The sequence below is a fragment of the Epinephelus fuscoguttatus genome, linkage group LG10, assembly GCF_011397635.1.
Source record: "Epinephelus fuscoguttatus linkage group LG10, E.fuscoguttatus.final_Chr_v1".
NCBI classification, from domain to species: Eukaryota; Metazoa; Chordata; class Actinopteri; order Perciformes; family Serranidae; genus Epinephelus; species Epinephelus fuscoguttatus.
Window position 1 is genome coordinate 13,773,021 of NC_064761.1, and position 21,062 is coordinate 13,794,082.

The window sequence follows — 21,062 nt, forward strand, 5'->3', positions numbered from 1 at the left end:
TTTACAGCTCTTCCTGGGGGACCCCAAGGCATTCCCAGGCTACATGAGATATACAGTCCCTCTAGCATGTCCTGGGTCTACCCCGGGGCCTCCTACCAGTGGGATGTGCCTGGAACACCTTTAACAGGAGGCGTGGTACACAAACAAATGTTTAGACATCATAGTTTAAACATTAGTATAATCTAATTGAATTGTTATCTGTGTGGTATCAGCTACTAAATCCCTGCCTGTTGTGCTCAGGTAGCAGGTAGTTGATTTGATACTGGACAGATAGGCCAGCAGAAGTGTAATGGATTTACTGATCTGTGTTCAGACTTCAAGAGAGTTATGAGTAAAACCAAGAACGTGTCGGATGGTTTGATGCACGGCCTTATCAATAACAGCATTCTTGTTTCATTCAATCAGCAGAGAAGAAGAAGCACTGTTTAGCAGCATAGTGTAGAGACAGTGAGATCACTAGTGTTTGATAAGAAGCTATCATTTACAACTTTGTGAACAACTGTTCACCCTCAAGCCATCCCAGCTCCAGCTCAGCACAGTTTATGCATTACAACCCTGACCCAAACTATTTCCTGTCATGCCTGCTTTTCACCACACCCTGTGAATAAATTACGCCCGATAAAATCCAGTCTGATCCCACTTTTCAGGAAGCTGCAAAGCCAACACGAAACCTTGAGCAGATCCACCCAATTTTATAGCAAGATTGTGCTGCAAAATATACTGAACAAAAATGTAAATGCAGCACTTTTGTTTTTGCTCTTATTTTTCCACAGGTTTAAGTTTAATGCACTCAATAGTTACATTTTTCTCAAATTTGGGTCACAAATTTGTTAAAATCTGTGTTAGTGAGCACTTCTTTTCCAAGATAATCCATTCATCTGACAGGTGAGGCATACCAAGATGGTGATTAAACAGCATCATTACTACACAGGTGTGCCTTGAGATCATCACAGTAAAAGGCTACTCTATAATATTGCAGTTTGATCACACAACACACTGCCAAAGATATCAGAAGTTTTTACGAAACATTCCATTAACATGCTGACAGCAGGACAGTCCACCAGAGCTGTTGCCCATGAACTGAATGTTCATTTCCCTACCATCAGCTGTCTCTGGTGTTTCTGTGAATTTGCCACTATGTCCAAGAGCTCCACATCCAGCGTCTTCACCAGCAAGATCATCTCAGACCAGCCAGCCGAAAAGCTGATGCAACATTTGGTTTGCACAACCAAAGAATTTCTGCAGTAACTGTCAGAAACCATCTTAGGAAAGCTCATCGGTTCAGTTTGATCTCAACTACACATCTGTAAAGTTTTGTGGCTGCAGCTTGCATGGTTGCAACATTATCACTTTGACAAAATCTGTCCACGGACAGATATATAAACACTAGTAAAGTATTCACAAACAACTTCTGTGGTAGTTCCCTCTACAATTGGTGTCACAGGACCATATTTCGCTGTGATGACACACACACACACACACACACACACACACACACACACACACACACACACACACACACACACACACACACACAGGCATTGAAGGTAAGAACTGCATCAGCCATTGCAACTGGTGAAAAGTGTCTCCACTGTCATTACATTATGTGTCATTACTTGTTATGTATGTATATCAAAACCTGCTAAATATAAAATTATAACTTAATGATTGAATTAAAGAATTGATTTTTTTAATAACTCTACATTTATATATATGTATAGCCAAACTACTTTTTGGAAACACTGACACAGATAAAGATCAAATGGTGTGTTGTGTGCAGTCATTAAAATAAGTAAGTACAGATAAAATACAAGAATGGGCAGTAGCAACAATGCGGTGATAACTAGGCTCAGTTTGGTAAGCGTAAGCGCCTATGTGGAAAATGCACCACACTGTATGACTGCACCAACTATCAGACAGACAGAAGCCTTGTGCAAACAGAGCTGTCAGAAACTGGAGTTACAAATCATTCGCTGAAATCAATACTCATCGCAGAAGATTGTCTAACAACTCAGTTAATGGAGTTCTACAAATGACCTGCAGGGAGCAGCAATGTGCCTTTGCTGCGTCTGGTCTGCCGCTAATTCATCAGAAGAAGAAGAATTCATGTTCCGTTTCCAGAGCGATTCAGTTGGCGGCCGAAAAGCGCCAAATCAAAAGTACTGAAGTGACAACAAACAAAATGGGGTCTGTGTGATAGAAGACAACGCCTCTCGGGACTGACCGCTTCTTTTACTTTAACCGGTCTACTCTACACTGTGTCAGTGAAAGACTCGTTTAGTTTGTTAACAACATGGAAGAACTCTTTAGTAAAGTGTTACAAGTGAACGTGAGATGCAGGGACTGTGAGGAGAGGTAAGACTGCGGACACTAACATGCGATGACATATTTTAACTTAACCTAATTATATATTTCACGAGGCAAAGAAATGTTTCTAATGTGTCTATTCTAGTATCAATGTATATGTTAGCAATTTTTAAAAAAAATAAATGAATGTACAGAAAATGAAGTTAGCGTTAGGTGTAACGTAACGTTAATCTGTAACTTGGCGTTAGTGTACATTAACAATGAGCAGCCTTGTGATAGATACAGTCAACTAGCAGCTAAAACAGCTCCAAATGTATCCGAAAATAATACATTTGTTGTTTTTGTTTGTTTAGTTATTTATTTTAATTATTGCATGCACACCTTCAAACAGGCATGTGCAGAACATCTGTTCATGTGGACACCCTGCACACCAGCTGCTGAGTTACCTTCACAGACTCAATGTCAATGAGAACAAAAAAAAAAAAAAAATCATTATTCATACCAGTGTACTGCTGTGCATTGAAACCTATGCAGTATGGGTAATATATAACCAAAAGCAGTGCTCCAAATACATACTGTGTGTGTGCTATGTACTGACAGCTCTTGAGCCTGCTGCACTGAAAGGGGAACAACGCCTATTTTCAAAATTCATACATGTCTTTCCTAGGGTCTAATATAAACCAGAGGAATGAGATTGTGGGTACAAGTGTCAGAAATGAGTTTCCTCTGTGGGGTGGCTGGGCCTCAGAGATAGGGTAAGGAGCTCAGACATCTGGAGCGAGCTTGGAGTAGAGCCGCTGCTCCTGCACATCAAAAGGTGTCAGTTGAGGTGGTTCTGGCATATGATCAGGATGCCACCTGGGTGCCTCCTGTCCGAGGTGTTCCGGGCACGCCCCACTGGTAGGAGGCCCCGGGGCAGACCCAGAACACACTGGAGGGATTACATATCTCATCTGGCCCTGGGAACACCTTGGGGTCCCCCAGGAGGAGCTGACAAGTGTTGCCAGGGCGAGGGATGTCTGTGGTGCTTTGCTTGGCCAGCTGCCCCTTCAACCCGGCCCGGATAAACATCCGCTTATCATATGTATGCTTTTCATATGTATTCCTGCCGATGCCTCACATCACATTGCTTAAAAAGTCAGTTTTGGTTCGGCAGCTTGTAAAAACTTAGTTATGGATTCTTTACAATGTTGATAGTGCATCCCATCACAAAGCAGCTTTTAGGTATTTTTGTGTTGTTTGCCAGCAGACATACGAGACAAGGAGAAACTTTCAGGCAATACAAAGTCACTGGAGAGCGATATGCACTCTGTCTCTATAGAATAAAGCTCATTTGGGTATAAAAAAAGAAAACAGCAATACTTTACTACTTTATAATACTTTAATTTATAATACTTTATACTTGATGACATCACAAGTTTGAGACTTACTTCTTTGCGTGTTTGACTTTGAGAGAGAGTAACTCATGTTTATTGACTGAACTTTGTTTGGCCATGGAAATAGCATCTTGGAATTTTTAATTTAGGTGGCGTTCCCCTTTAAGTTAATAACATCAAACAGAGGGTAGACCTCCTGTAAGTAGCAATGTAGTGTATAGTACAAAGAGTAGCTGAGCAAACAAAAATGTAGAGTAAAAAGGTAAATAAACACAGCTGTCCAAGGCACATAGCTCACAGAGCCAGTCCGTAATGGCTCTACCCAACCAGTGTGCCATGTAGGGGGTGGGAGATGCTGTCCATGATGGACTTAATTTTCCTGTCAGCCACCACCTCCAGAGGAACCAGACAGTTGGTGAACAGGTGCTGAAGTGCAGTCACCTGCTCATGTGTGTCAATAATGCCCCCACAGCCATCAGCATCACTCTTCCCTGCATAAAAAAGGCCTGAGTGCCAGAAAAAGCACTTGATATCAATTGTGTTGCTATTAGAAACTATTTTATGTCATCATTTTTTTTTCAATCTTTTATTGCCTAACATTATCTATCATACTGTATGAAGCCTGATTGTTATTTACCAGTTTATCAGTTTTAACTGCTTAATTTTACAGGAAAGCAAATATCCGTGTCACCATTGAGCTTCATTTGACAACAAGTCCTGTACACAAAAGGGTGAGTAGGAGTTTTGCAGAAACAATTTAAAAAGTTTTCCTCCTAGTTTTATAGTAGTCAGCAAGAGTAATGGGAGGAAAAAATCTCAGCTCTCAATACATTAAGGCCCACACTTACTCCCTCCACTTCAGTTTTCAGTGTAACTTTTATATGTTGTAAAAGACAGGGTTGATTCCTGGTAACGTAACCTTCTGTTTTGTTTGTATTAGGATCTTCTAGTCAGACTAACAGATGATATAGAGCCATATTTCCTCTTCAACCTCTCTATATCAGAAGAAGATTTCCAAAGGTAAGTCATGGTAGAGTTCTGTAACTGACAACACTCACTATTTTAATTTAGGATGTTGTGAACAAGCTTTCTTTAACTTTCACTGATGTTTTTTTTTCTCCTTTTATTGTTTGTTCAGTTTGAAAGTCCAGCAGGGGCTGCTGATAGACTTTGCCTCATTTCCTCAGAAGTTTATTGACCTGCTTAATCTATGCTACTCCGAGCAAGAGTCAGACAATCCAAGGTACGAAGAAGTGCAAACACCACACATAATCACACTGTCCAATTAATTCCTTTTACATAACAATTGTGAGGCAAAAATTCAAATAATGCTCAGATGTGTTGATTTGGATCACTCTTATGTAAATTTTTGCAAATTGCTGGAGAGAACATGACCTGCGTGTGGATGTTTTTATCAGCTGATGAAGTTTAATCTGTGGGCTGGACAAAATAGAGCTGTATACATTGTACCCCAGTAAAACAGCACCATACACTACATGACTGTTTATCGTTTTCACACAGGTTTCTCCTGCACTTATCAAGTCAGTCTCCAGTGCTTGAAGGCCCCGCCAACTTCAGTGTTGTCGAGACAAACGCATTCAAACACCTGAACCACTTGTCTCTACGTCTTGTTCAAGGCTCTGACAAAGAAGTTAAAGACTATCTGGCAGTGTGTCTCTCCTCTCTGAAGGTTGGCTCATTCAGCACAACTTATTATCATCATAGTACTGTCTGGCCTTTTAAAACAGAGCTTTGTAAAACTCAAGTGATCAAACTTAAGTGTGTCTTTTGGAGACTTTAATCCTATCAATACAAAAAGCTTATGTCTCTGCTGTTTGTTGAAGTGGTTGGCTGTGCACACTGCTTGTATATATTGCTTTTACAGTGTAGCCAGGTGAGTTGCAGCATTTCTGTGACTTGATATTCTTGTTGTGTTCTACTTTTTAAAAAGTCATAGCAAAGAAAAACCAATAGATCACAGGAAGTATCTGTCTGGATGTTTTAGGCTTCAGCTGATGAAGTTTCAGTGCATCCATCAAAGCATTCATTGTTTTTCACATAACTTGTATAACTACAATCATTTTCTTCCTAAAGTCATGTTTCTAAAGACATGTCATCTCAATGTTTCAGGCAGAGAAGCAGGCCCTAGAGGGGAAGCTTAAGAAGACTGAAGACGATCTGTCCAGGCAGCTGAATTATGCCCAACAGGTGTGCTTTGTCGTTGGACTTATGTTTATAGTCCTGTTTTAATTGAGTAAAATATATACCTAATGATATATTAACAGAGTTTTGATTCAAACGAACAATGGCCATGGAAGGGCTCACAGGGTTAGCGAGTTTATTCCTGACCACATGTCACTGGGGACAGTGACATGTGACATGTGGGTACAGTGACACTGAACCCTAATTTGCTCCAAGTGGACAGGCCAGCACCTTGCATGATAGCTCCATGAGTGTGAATGGGTGAATGAAAGGCCAGTTGCGAAGCAGATGGTCTGTTAAGGCACAAAAGTGTTGTATAAGTGCAGTCCATATTGGAGTTAACATATCTGTATTTCTCCCACAGACTCTGTCTGAAAAGACTAAAGAGTTGGACAAACTGCGTTCAGAGTGGACGAGTCAGAGTAGCTCTCTGTCCAGTCGTCATTCTCAGGAGTTACAATCAGAGAGAGAGAAGGCTGTAGAGGTAAGACACTTCATCTGTCCTGGTCTGTGTTTCTATCAGGCTTGTCATTAAAGGACAATTATATTCTAAATTGCTAATTATGAAAAGACGACCAGATTGAAATAGTGCTTGTTTCAGCTATGTTTCTCCTGCTTGTTGTGCTGTGGCTTTCTGGTAGCCCTGAGGCTCTGACAAATGTAGTGTTTTTAGTGTTTTGTTAGGAACATACCTAGCAGGATTTGTAAGAGATGTTTATTCGGTATGTCTCTGTGGTGTTTTGTAGTTACAGGGCAGACTTCAGCTGCAGACTGAGCAGCTCCGCCACGAGCTGGAGAGTGCTCATAAGAAGAGCAGCCAGCAGCTTCAGAGCAGACTGACAGAGCTGGAGGCCTCTTCCAGAGAGCTGACAGAGAGGAAATACAAGAACGAGTCTGTCATCAGAGACTTGAAGATTAAACTAGTGGGTGCAGAGGAGGTAAGTGAACGAGGGCGCCGGATGAGGAATGATTGCATCAAGATTACTGGAGTTTTAAACCTGCAATAACCTGCAATGGCTGCGGAAACAAGTTGTGAACACAACACCGATACATAATCAACTTTTGAATTGGTATGGCACTTACAGAGCAACATTATTATTCATTTGGAGTTGTGTTTGTGTCCGCCTGATGAATGTTAGTCCAATATTTACTGTCTTTTAGCTGAGGGAAAAAATCTGTCTCTTTAGTTGTTAAATGCTCCTGTTTTTTTCACCTGCTAGTGGCAAACTGTTTGACTAATTGAGTCAAGGAAAAAGTTAATTGCAGGGCTCCTGCTCTGTGGTGTCAGATATTCTGTTTGTTTGTTCCCCCTGTCAATGATAACTGTTACTAACAGAATGATAGCTGATGACTACATCTGCTCTGGGTTTATTTCCTGCTTTTATGCGTGTAGGAGTGCCAGCGTTTGAAGCAGCAGGTCCTGTCTCTCAGGAGGGAGAACAGCACTCTGGACACAGAAGTCCATGACAAGGAGCGTTTGGTGAGCCAGCTGCAGATGAGAGTGGCCGTTGTGGAACAGGAGAGCAAAGATAAGGATCAGCTCATGCGCCGCACAAAAGAGGTGCTGGAAGCCACTCAGCAGCAGAAGGTGAGAGCAACTTCACATGTGTTTTTCTATCACTTGAAAAGCCATGATGAGGAAAAAACAACAGCACATTTCAGTTTAACTTGCTCTTATATCATATGTACCATATCCTCGTTTGATGTCATTTAAGGTCTGGGTGTGTTTTTGGTCCAGTTTAGTCTGCTTTGTTTGCACTGTGGGATGAAAGCTGTGATCACATGAGTTTTCACTGCAACTTTGGCTGGCCTGCTCTAATGTGGGCTGACTGGGGCCAAAATAAATTGCTTCATTACCTTTGACTGAATCCCAAATACACTGTCCGGCTGGCCCAAATACTTAACAGAGAATCAAATGTGAATTAATCAGCTGCTGAAAATAGTCCCTCTACAAAGTCAGATTTTTTTTGTGTGTTTTTTTTTTTTTTAAATTAAATTCAAAGAGACTTTATTGGCGTGACCTAGGGATGTAACGATATGGAAAATTTGATATCTCGATTATGGTGACCAAATTATCACGGTAAACGATAATATTGCAATATTTTTTTTAAGCGCTGTAAAATGTCCAAAAAATAGATACATTGAAATAACTTCACTAAATCTTGTAACTTCCTCATCATACTAAAATGTTAACAGCCAAAATCTTATATTAAAATGAAACTTTCACATTAAAGGGGCAAGGGATTGGCACAGCAACAGAAAATTTTATTTTAAAGTAACAAAATTTGTAAACACATTACAGGAGCAAAGCTTATTTGTCTGGTGCATTTTAACAGTCAGCAAAATATGTAAACAATTTATATTAATTATTTATTTATTGGCACGAGAGGAAAAATATATATAAAACAAAACAATGCAAGAGTAGAACAAAAGACATACAATATATAGAATAGATATCACAGATGTGCAGGAGAAACCAAAAAAACCCTCAGGGCAATGGTCATCATTACACAGAATAATTTACACATTAGAAGTGTGCATGTGAGTCAGAGGATTACCTGTATGAGAAATGGAGTGCATGCTCTCGCTCAAAGGTTAACACGGCAGTGTTTTATGTTGTTTCCTTGAGCTTATGTCAAGAAAGCATAACTGGCCGTCTAGGGCCCTGTGTCCACATAGCGCCTTTTTCTGGCAGAAAGGCGTTGGAAGGGCGCTGCGGAGCGCTGGGATGAAGCGTCTGTGCGCCCCCCCAAAAAAAAACGCTCACAAGGGTTTTCGTTTCTATGACAACAATATCTTGACAATTCCTGTAGCCGCACAGTTTTGCAGGTTTATAGTGATACATATACTGTGTTAATCTTTTAATGCTACAGCTGGTGAAGTCATCATAGTGTTTTATTAGTTTAGTTTTATTAATTATACATTTTGATACATACAGGTAAACATATTGCAAAACTCTGTAGAAGTACACCAAAGCATACATTTTCGTTTCCAAATATTTATTTGAAAACAAAACCATTCATACAGTCAATAAGAAAACATTTTGTTAATAATAAAAAACGAATGTAATCTCAACAGTGACCGCGCCAGCCGTATGTTTGCGTGCGTGTGTGTGTGTGTGTGTGTGTGTGTGTGTGTGTGTGTTTGTGTGTGTGCAGCAGCAGCAGCAAAAAAAAAAAACATTATAAAAAGCTGACAAATAGTGTTAATTAATTGACATGAGACATTGGAGAGGTTGTCAGTCCTATTCTATAGTCTGTAATTTTTTTTAATTTTTTTTATTTTATTTTATTTTATTTTTTTTATCATAACTTCCCAGAAATTACTCAAAAATGCATTCATCGTGTGCTTCTGAGCACACGGGCAGCATAAACAATGAAGTTACATATGATGGTCTGGCAGAGCGTCGCGGCGCTTGGAGGCAGTTGACAGTGACAGTTTTGTCAGCAGCCATTTTTCTTCCTACCAGTAACCTATGGTTGAGGCAGCTCCAGCTCCAACTCCACTCTCATGCTCTGACTCAGGCATCAGAGCCTCTGAGCTACAGCGATAGATGCATTGGCGCTGTCCATGGTGCTTTACACCAGGACTGCCAGGATTACAGCGCCCCTTCAAGCGCCACAGTCCCGCCGGCTGGCGCGGTCACTGTTGAGATTACATTCGTTTTTTATTATCAACAAACTGTTTTTTTACTGACAGTATGAATGGTTTCTTTTTCAAATAAATATTTGGAAACGAAAATGTATGCTTTGGTGTACTTTTACAGAGTTTTGCAATATGTATATAGCCTACCTGTATGTATCAAAATATATAATTTTCAGCAGCGGTCGGAGGTATAAATGCTCAGAAGTGTAGTGTGTTTCATTTTTGTAACTTAAAGGCTTCAGAAAACATACAAGACACATTTTTAGGAAAAGTCATAGGAAGAGAAGCTTGTAGGTTTTATCTAAACAGAGTTATTTGCATTATAAAAATCGTTGTGGCGGCTCTAGGACAAGTGCACTTACATTGATCACTTCCATAAAGTAAAACGAGAAATTGGAGAAGATTGAAAAAAATGTTAAAATTAAATTAGTATAGGCCTATATATGTATGTATGTATATGTATATGTATATGTATGTATGTATGTATGTGTATATATATATATATATATACAGTACAGGCCAAAAGTTTGGACACACCTTCTCATTCAATGCGTTTTCTTTATTTTCATGACTATTTACATTTTAGATTCTCACTGAAGGCATCAAAACTATGAATGAACACATGTGGAGTTATGTATTTAACAAAAAAAGGTGAAATAACTGAAAACATGTTTTATATTCTAGTTTCTTCAAAATAGCCACCCTTTGCTCTGATTACTGCTTTGCACACTCTTGGCATTCTCTCCATGAGCTTCAAGAGGTAGTCACCTGAAATGGTTTCCACTTCACAGGTGTGCCTTATCAGGGTTAATTAGTGGAATTTCTTGCTTTATCAATGGGGTTGGGACCATCAGTTGTGTTGTGCAGAAGTCAGGTTAATACACAGCCGACAGCCCTATTGGACAACTGTTAAAATTCATATTATGGCAAGAACCAATCAGCTAACTAAAGAAAAACGAGTGGCCATCATTACTTTAAGAAATGAAGGTCAGTCAGTCCGGAAAATTGCAACTTTAAATGTGTCCCCAAGTGGAGTCGCAAAAACCATCAAGCGCTACAGCGAAACTGGCACACATGAGGACCGATCCAGGAAAGGAAGACCAAGAGTCACCTCTGCTTCTGAGGATAAGTTCATCCGAGTCACCAGCCTCAGAAATCGCAAGTTAACAGCAGCTCAGATCAGAGACCAGATGAATGCCACACAGAGTTCTAGCAGCAGACCCATCTCTAGAACAACTGTTAAGAGGAGACTGCGCGAATCAGGCCTTCATGGTCAAATAGCTGCTAGGAAACCACTGCTAAGGAGAGGCAACAAGCAGAAGAGATTTGTTTGGGCCAAGAAACACAAGGAATGGACATTAGACCAGTGGAAATCTGTGCTTTGGTCTGATGAGTCCAAATTTGAGATCTTTGGTTCCAACCGCCGTGTCTTTGTGAGAGACGCAGAAAAGGTGAACGGATGGATTCCACATGCCTGGTTCCCACTGTGAAGCATGGAGGAGGAGGTGTGATGGTGTGGGGGTGTTTTGCTGGTGACACTGTTGGGGATTTATTCAAAATTGAAGGCACACTCAACCAGCATGGCTACCACAGAATCCTGCAGCGACATGCCATCCCATCCGGTTTGCTTTTAGTTGGACGATCATTTATTTTTCAACAGGACAATGACCCCAAACACACCTCCAGGCTGTGTAAGGGCTATTTGACCAAGAAGGAGAGTGATGGAGTGCTGCGGCAGATGACCTGGCCTCCACAGTCACCGGACCTGAACCCAATCGAGATGGTTTGGGGTGAGCTGGACCGCAGAGTGAAGGCAAAGGGCCAACAAGTGCTAAACACCTCTGGGAACTCCTTCAAGACTGTTGGAAAACCATTTCAGGTGACTACCTCTTGAAGCTCATGGAGAGAATGCCAAGAGTGTGCAAAGCAGTAATCAGAGCAAAGGGTGGCTATTTTGAAGAAACTAGAATATAAAACATGTTTTCAGTTATTTCACCTTTTTGTTAAGTACATAACTCCACATGTGTTCATTCATAGTTTTGATGCCTTCAGTGAGAATCTACAATGTAAATAGTCATGAAAATAAAGAAAACGCATTGAATGAGAAGGTGTGTCCAAACTTTTGGCCTGTACTGTATATATATATATATATATATATATATATATATATATATATATATATATATTTATAGTGGTGGAAAAAAGTTTTCGGACACCCCATGCATTTGTGAAATATTGCATTAAGAATCACTCTTAGGTCTTCAAGTGCAAGTTCTTTTAGTGCAGTCACAGCCAAAATACTAAATAAATCCTAAAAAAGCCATTAAAAACTTAAAATTGATTGGTTCCATAAAAATACATAAGAAATTTTGAGTATTGGGTCATTTTGGTACCAGTGATGAAGGTCGTTCATTTTATTAAAAGACACAATTTTTGTTGCCAAGCTTCGTGTCTACATAAAGCCAGCACATTTGAAAGTTCTTCAGACACAAAAATGGCTAAAACAAGGAACCTAACGCAGGAAACACGCCTGAAGATAAAGATTCTCAGCCAGAAAGGGTACAGCTGCCGCCAGATAGCCAGGAAGTGCAGATGCAGTCCTTCAGCAGTTGGATACACTCTGCAGAAATACAGATGAACCAACAGCTTGGAAGACAAACCAAGATCTGGGCGTCCAAGGGTTTCTTCAGCAAGAAATGACCGCATCCTGATCCGCATGTGCAGGCAAAACCGCTGAATGACATCACAGGAGCTTCAGCAGCAGTGGTCAAACCAAACTGGTGTCCAATGTTCCACCCGCACTGTATGTGGCCGACTTTTAGATCATGGCTTAAGGTCCTACAAGGCTATCAAGAAGCCCCTGATCAATGAGAGACAGAGGTTAGCCCGGCGTTGGGCCCAGGCACACAAGAACTGTACAGCCAGGAATTGGAAGAAGATTTCGTGGTCAGGTGAGTCCAGTTTCCAGCTTTATCTTCCTCCTACTAATGTCAGAGTGCAGAAGGCCAGGCGAAGCATTATCTCCAGCATGTACAGTGCCTACTGTCAAGCATGGTGGAGGCAGTATCATGGTTTGGGGATGCATGAGTGCTGCTGGTGTTGGTCATCTCTCTGTCTGTGATGGCACATTGAACTCTACCAAGTATTGTACCATTCTCGAAACCCACATGCTCCCTTCTGCGCGTGCACTGTTCCGTCAAGGTAAAAACTGGATGTTTCAACAAGATAATGCCCCTTGCCACACATCCAAGGCCAGTAGAACTTGGCTGCAGGAGCACAGTATCCAGGTCTTAGAGTGGCCAGCTCAATCCCGGACATGAGCCCCACTGAAAATCTGTGGTGGATTATCAAAGGTCTGTTTCAAAGCATAAACCAAAGAATTTAGAAGAATGAAAAGCAGTAATTCAAGAAGAATGGGACAAGATTACCCCTCAACAGTGTGAAAGGCTTGTGGGGAACATGCCAGCCAGGATTAGAGCTCTACTACGTGCCAATGGCAGGACTACTAAATATTAATTTGATGATGTGATGGTTTATTTATTTTTTTGTTCAGTTTTGAACACATTCTCTGTTATTTGTTGACTTTGATACCGACAATGTTGAGTGACATATTGAAACTGTCAAGAATTTAGTTTTGTTAGTTTTTCTTGTAAACAATAAACAAAAAAATATAATTTGTATTTGTTTGTATCTGTCTAATGCAGCCACACCTTTTGAAACACAAAAAAGATTTTTCCACAAATATTTCATGATAACATTTGAGATTGTGTAAAATTTTAAGGGTGTCCGAAAACTTTTTCCCACCACTGTATATATATGTATGTATATATATATATATATATATATATATATATATATGTATATATATATATGCGTGTGTGTGTGTGTGTGTGTGTGTGTGTGTATATATATATATATATATATATATATATACAGTACAGGCCAAAAGTTTGGACACACCTTCTCATTCAATGAGTTTTCTTTATTTTCATGACTATTTACATTGTAGATTCTCACTGGAGGCATCAAAACTATGAATGAACACATGTGGAGTTATGTACTTAACAAAAAAAGGTGAAATAACTGAAAACATGTTTTATATTCTAGTTTCTTCAAAATAGCCACCCTTTGCTCTGATTACTGCTTTGCACACTCTTGGCATTCTCTCCATGAGCTTCAAGAGGTAGTCACCTGAAATGGTTTTCCAACAGTCTTGAAGGAGTTCCCAGAGGTGTTTAGCACTTGTTGGCCCCTTTGCCTTCACTCTGCGGTCCAGCTCACCCCAAACCATCTCGATTGGGTTCAGGTCCGGTGACTGTGGAGGCCAGGTCATCTGCCGCAGCACTCCATCACTCTCCTTCTTGGTCAAATAGCCCTTACACAGCCTGGAGGTGTGTTTGGGGTCATTGTCCTGTTGAAAAATAAATGATCGTCCAACTAAACGCAAACCGGATGGGATGGCATGTCGCTGCAGGATGCTGTGGTAGCCATGCTGGTTGAGTGTGCCTTCAATTTTGAATAAATCCCCAACAGTGTCACCAGCAAAACACCCCCACACCATCACACCTCCTCCTCCATGCTTCACAGTGGGAACCAGGCATGTGGAATCCATCCGTTCACCTTTTCTGCGTCTCACAAAGACACGGTTGGAACCAAAGATCTCAAATTTGGACTCATCAGACCAAAGCACAGATTTCCACTGGTCTAATGTCCATTCCTTGTGTTTCTTGGCCCAAACAAATCTCTTCTGCTTGTTGCCTCTCCTTAGCAGTGGTTTCCTAGCAGCTATTTGACCATGAAGGCCTGATTGGCGCAGTCTCCTCTTAACAGTTGTTCTAGAGATGGGTCTGCTGCTAGAACTCTGTGTGGCATTCATCTGGTCTCTGATCTGAGCTGCTGTTAACTTGCCATTTCTGAGGCTGGTGACTCGGATGAACTTATCCTCAGAAGCAGAGGTGACTCTTGGTCTTCCTTTCCTGGGTCGGTCCTCATGTGTGCCAGTTTCGTTGTAGCGCTTGATGGTTTTTGCGACTCCACTTGGGGACACATTTAAAGTTTTTGCAATTTTCCGGACTGACCTTCATTTCTTAAAGTAATGATGGCCACTCGTTTTTCTTTAGTTAGCTGATTGGTTCTTGCCATAATATGAATTTTAACAGTTGTCCAATAGGGCTGTCGGCTGTGTATTAACCTGACTTCTGCACAACACAACTGATGGTCCCAACCCCATTGATAAAGCAAGAAATTCCACTAATTAACCCTGATAAGGCACACCTGTGAAGTGGAAACCATTTCAGGTGACTACCTCTTGAAGCTCATGGAGAGAATGCCAAGAGTGTGCAAAGCAGTAATCAGAGCAAAGGGTGGCTATTTTGAAGAAACTAGAATATAAAACATGTTTTCAGTTATTTCACCTTTTTTTGTTAAGTACATAACTCCACATGTGTTCATTCATAGTTTTGATGCCTTCCGTGAGAATCTACAATGTAAATAGTCATGAAAATAAAGAAAACGCATTGAATGAGAAGGTGTGTCCAAACTTTTGGCCTGTACTGTATATATATATATATATATATATATATATATATATATATATATATATATATATATATATATATATATATAATTTTTTCTGGTTACCAGGGTGACGAGTTCCGCGATATGATTGGTTGCCTGGAAAAAGTGCCGGTGACAACACCAGTGCCTCTCTGAAAAGTTCAGAGATTTTCAACTCAAAACGCTTGGAGCAGCCGCACAAAAAAGGAGGAGCAGCCGGAAAAAAAGACGCTGGGCGCAGCGCCTTTTCCCTAGGCGGCCGCAGACACTCTCTCCTCATTGGGAACAATTGAAAAAAGACGCTGGCCTTCTTCTGGCGCTCAGAAAAAGGCGCTTTGTGGACACAGGGCCTATATCGCCATACAATAACCATAATCATAGTGATTCAATCATAGTTGATCTCAATTAGCGTTACGTTACGTCGGTTTATATTCTGTCGGCTCCGCTTAGTGTTTTCAGCTCCGTTTCGTTTTGAAACACTTAATGTTAGCAACATAGCTGCTAATACAGCTATTAGCTACTCAGCTAGTATTAGCTCCTAAGTGTCTTAAACGAAAACAGAAAACCTAGTCGCCGTTTAGGAGGACAGATACGGCTCAAATGTCCTGTATACATCGAGAGTTACACATTATGATAATCTTAGTAAAACCGAACTCCCTCACACAATAACTGACGTTTGCATAGCATAACTTGCAATGGCTGTAAAGCTGTGGATTCGCAGCAACTTTCTTTCTGCATGTTCTGCACACAGGATAGTTGTCCTGCACCACCTGTCCCTGGGCATTCTTCAGAAACCCAAAGTACGCCCAGACCTCAGACTCTGTGCGTTTAGTTGGGGGAGAAAATGTCCTGAGTGCCGCTATCACCACCTTCCGTCATATTTTCATTCTTTGTGTTTACACATGGTACGCATTCACGCAGCGGCTGCATCGCGAGACTTGAATGAGGCTGTTATTACATATCCTAATAATCCACCACGATTAATAATGCAATTAATTTAAACATAAACTGTCGTTCTTACCGTGTAAAAATTAACCGAAATTTACCGTAATATTGGTAATCGTTACATCCCTAGTGTGACCATATTGAAGCATGTACTGCCAAATTGTGATTTAATTAATGAAATTATTAATAAATTAAACAGTGTGTTTTTAAAGATCATTTCAGTAGGAACCACTGGTTTTGTGGGTGAGAGTCAGAGATGTGGCAGAGAAATCAAAGAGTACTGAGTACCACATTTTTGGTTTATGTCTTTTTATGGGATTTGTTGAAAGTTAGAAAAATATACAGTACCTCCAGACTTATTCTTTGGGTACATTCTCTGTCTAATCTGTTTATATATTTGTAACTTATATGTTTTTCATTTTCTAGGAATCAATAGAAGAAAATGCTGAAAGTAAAGAACTTCAGATTAGAAAACTTGAGGCAACGGTGAAGTCGCTGTCTGAGGAACTGATAAAGGTGTGTGAAACTGCATGCAGGCTGCCGATCTGCTCGTATAGATTAACCTCAAAACTGAACACATAAAGGAATAACTGAAATGTACAAATCAGGCCACAATATGTTTGACCTCAGTTCTTTTGGTCAATGAGTAGCTTTTGGCTGTTACCCATCAATCAATCCATCTCCCTGTGTCTATACAAACCCGCTTTGTGAGATCGTTTCATAGATTTGGTTGATGTTCTAACTCGTCACACTCTGAGGTGTTGCACTGAATTTTAGAGAGAGATTTTTCTGTTGTACTGAGTGTACTGTAAAGCTGCACCTTATGTGTCAGTATGGTCCAGTCAAGTTTCTTACCTCCTTCTATGTCTTTTTAATCCAGGCGAATGGTATCATTAAGAAGCTGCAGGGGGAGGTTCGAGGCCTGGTTGGAAAAATTAAAGTCAAAAACACTGTGACTGTGTCACAGGAGAAGGTCCTTCAAGACACAACAGAAAAACTAAAGAATGCTGAAAAGGATCTACAGAGCACTCAGCAGCAACTCGTCACCAAGGATGAACAGGTATGTGTTCAACTACGGAAACGCTGCATTTGAGTCTTTTGGCCTTTCTTAATCTTAATGATGGTGGGCTTCTTATATGTGCAGATAAAGGGTTTTGTAGCCAATACATGCTTCAGAATAATTGAGATAAAGTTTGTTACTTTATTTCAAGGATTAAGGCTGGGCAATATAAAGTAAATTAAATATCACAAAAATATCACAAATGCCTCAATATTGCAACAGTATTGTAGGGTTGACACTTGGTGCTCTTACAAAATATTTACACAATGAGATTTTTGGTAAATAATCATCAGTATTGTGGGTGTAATGACGAAGTCGGCAAAGGCAAATATGTTCAGAAAATTACATCGCTTTACTGTAATGTGGCCTTTAAAAAGGAAAAGACATCGCTTTTGCTATTATGATATCCAGAATCAAAGATGATGTCTAGTCTTGTTTCATGATACCGATAAAATATCAATATATTGCCTGGCCCACCTTGAGGTGGGAAAGGGTTTCCAAACATAAATATAGCATTTGTTGATGTTTTGCTTTTATAAGATTGATTATCATGTTGGTGTCAGCCACAATAAACAGAATCTGGAATCTGGTTCCATTTTTCCTCTAGTGTAAGGATGTGCTTCTTTTGTCTGTGTTACTGTCATCATAGAATATTGAATGGATTTGTCATTGTTTACCTTGTATTTAGTCAAAGTCTAACTGAAATTAAATTGCATGTTTTATTTTTCTGCCACAGCATGTGTATCTGCTCTGTCAATCACTTGTCCTCCCATAAGAGAGGATTTTACCTTTTTTATGCTTGTTTCATGATGGTCATGCATTAATATCTGTGAATACTCTTAGTTCTCTGTCTTCATATACGTGTGGAGGACGTGTTTCATTTTAAACCACAGTTGCATAAAGCAGATTCTTCTAATCTAACTAACAAACATGAACACACATGTTGTTCTGCACCTTAACTTGTTGAATGAGACAATCATTCAGTGAGAAGAGTGCTAACATCTGTTTACAGGCTAGATGGCTAATTAGGCAAATGACTGCAAAAGAAAGTATTTCATGTGAACTTAATGACGATATCATTTACATATTACAGGTTTCCAAACTGAAGGAGCAGTTGGAGACGACGGTACAGAAGCTAAATGAAAGCAGAGAGGTGTTAAAAACAAATGAGAATGGTGAGGAAGCTTTTCACACTCATTTAGATAATAATTGGACTAACTATAGTTCTGTTTGAGGACCCACCAGAGACTGCAGTCCATATAATCATTTATAAAATAAAAAAAGCCAAACTGCTTCGTTCATCAGTGTTTAAAGATCCACTCCAGACACGTTTAAGACACATAAAATTAAAATACATAAAATGTTTTTTACACAAAAAAAAATCCTAAAACTGCGTCTCCCTCCTTCTGTGTAAATACTATTGTTGACTGTTGGGACACAAGATGGAACATTTTTTACCGACATTAGATGTCAAACAAAAGCCAGAGACTGTATATAAAGTTGAAGTGAGCTGTAAATTCACCACTTCCAAGCAGAAGAGGGAAGATAATGTTATCTCAGAGCCTGATGGTGGAAGGTGTCTCTCCATCTGTGCTCCTGCATTGTGTCTACAGCTGTCTGTTCCAAAGACTAGCACAAAAGTCAAGAGCACTCACTTCACAGCAAAATGTAGGGACTAAAACATGCCCAGAAGTACAGTGCACAGCACACTGACTTGCAAAAAAAAAAGCTAGCTATGGACTTATAGCTATCTTATTTGGCTGAGGGGTCTCTGTCTGACTGGCAATTCGGAACTCTGACCTTTAAGGGGCAGCCCTGATCTGTTGTGTTATATTTCAGTGGCTGTTCAAGAACAAAAGCTTATTCTTATTTGTATTCTTCTAAAAAACACTGTCAATTTTAAATTGTTTTTACGCAAAGATTTGTGGCAGTGGTTTGATTTGCTTTGTGTCTAAACCCCGACCTCTACATCCTTCAGTACTGCAATTTTCTTTTGCCATTATTGTCTTCCACTCCATCTTAACAACATATCACCAGCATAAACACAAAGAACACAGGCCTATGAAACAGGCAGTCATAAAAGGTGTGCTGGTAGCATTGGCAGATTTTCTAAAATTAGATTTAAAAAAAAAGACAAAGTCTATTGCCTTGTTTACAGTATCACAACACATTGAATTGTGATGTGTATCCTAACACCAGATTCTTGCCGATACACAGCCCTAGTGTAAAGAGAACTGGGTTTGTCAAAACAGTGAAATGCAGCACTTAAACATAAATGATTGCCTAATAGTTTGAGGATCAAAGTACCCTGTCACTTTTGTCAGTTGTTTAACACCACTCTCCTCTTGTTTTTTCCCCCACAGTTATAAGTTGGCTAAACAAGCAGCTAAATGAAAAGCAGCTGTCCAAAAAGCCACCGTCTCCTGAATGTGTGGACACTCCTTCACTTACATCCACAACAACAGGACCGAGGGTAGGAGATACTTCCTGGCTGTGCTAATAAACCAAACCTTACGACTCTCAAATATAAATATCACCAGTACTATTATACTATACTATACTATACTATACTATATATCAAATACAGAATACAGTGCAACTGTCCTCAGCTTCATCAGATTAAATTAATGGTGTGTATTCATTTGACATTTTTGGGTATTATTAAATCTTACATTAAATTTTAAATAAAAATGTACAAACTGATAACACTGACAGCAATTAAAGATATCAGTGCATTTTTCCAGGCACAGTTTTATCCTCAGACAGTCAAACCTGCCGATGTTACTCCCACTGAGCAGCGATCAGTGCCGACAGCCATCCGACAGATGTGAGTTTGCATCATGTGCTTTCTTTCTTTCCTCATATATACTGGTGTATATACTGTACAGAACATTCAGTCTGAAGAGGGCGTTTCAGAGTTTCTCATAGCCTGCCCGTCTTTAGAACACATCTGTCATGTCTGCAGAACAATTTAGTTTGAGAACAATATTTTTAGGGTACAAGTCAGAGGACTGAAAGATGCATGTTAAATTTGCATTGTGTTCTTCAAGCTTATGTGCTCCTTTCTTGTCCTCAGCGGAGACTCTGCAGGTCTTGATTCTAAGTACTTTGAGAGGAGAGATGACAGCATCCCAATCTATGGCCTGTCGTCTAATCTGCTTCACAAAGGTAAAAGCACTCATCACTTAGAGCACTGCACTTGGGGGGGGGGTCTTTGTGGTCTCGACACTATTAATCGTAGAAATGTTGATAATGGCGTACACGTTCAGTGTCTCCTTAGTAGCACATTTATGGTGAGCATTTGGCTGTACACACAAAGAGGCTGAAAAAAATAGAGCTTGAAGTAATTTCTACCCTCAAAGCTCCACACACGTGACCAGTCACTGCATAAATCAGGTGTGACTGTTTCATTGTCTGTATCTGGGCATTATGAGAATTTCCAGGCAACAGATCCATCACATTGAATATTTGAAATTCTTTACAGACGTAAAAGAAGCTGAATTTTTAAAAGACGTGTTCATTTCCTTTTTCCCTTTTTCCCCAGAGTTCTCTCAGAGAGCTAAGCCCTCCATAGCTTCTGCGTACTTCTCTGCATGAAGCACAAGCAGCGAGATTCAATGACCAGCATACAGAGTGGAAGTAAAACCATCATCATCAGTCCACTTTGTGTCCTCAGCTCCTTTACAGACTGTTACTAACCAACCTGCTGTGGTAAATTCACTTGTTTTTAAATGTGTGCTGATATTTTACACGTCTATCTTCTGATCTGTGGTTAAAACTTTTTGTACGGTGGATTCCAGTGATCACGGAGAATGTATTAAAGTCTTTAAATTAATTCTATTTTCCTCGTACAGCACAATAACTTTGCTGTCTTTGAGTGTTGATATGGTTTTTTTTTTGTTTTCTGTTGTGTTTCAGTTTTGAAGTGTCGTCTTTAATAAAAAGCTTTTCCATCTGAATTGGTGTTCTCA

The 21,062-nt window shown here is 39.9% G+C and overlaps 1 protein-coding gene across 1 annotated transcript; it reads left to right on the top strand.

The window, feature by feature from the left end:
* The first annotated feature begins 2,112 nt into the window (after positions 1-2,112).
* Positions 2,113-21,016, top strand: sass6 (SAS-6 centriolar assembly protein). Its single transcript, XM_049589064.1, has 16 exons — positions 2,113-2,355; positions 4,354-4,414; positions 4,624-4,703; positions 4,822-4,926; positions 5,205-5,373; positions 5,814-5,891; positions 6,250-6,369; positions 6,632-6,823; positions 7,279-7,473; positions 16,458-16,547; positions 16,912-17,091; positions 18,185-18,266; positions 19,455-19,564; positions 19,836-19,918; positions 20,168-20,259; positions 20,636-21,016. Exons 1-16 carry the CDS (start codon positions 2,294-2,296, stop codon positions 20,686-20,688), a joined length of 1,752 nt encoding a protein of 583 aa, XP_049445021.1. The 5' UTR covers positions 2,113-2,293; the 3' UTR covers positions 20,689-21,016.
* Positions 21,017-21,062: the final 46 nt, after the last annotated feature.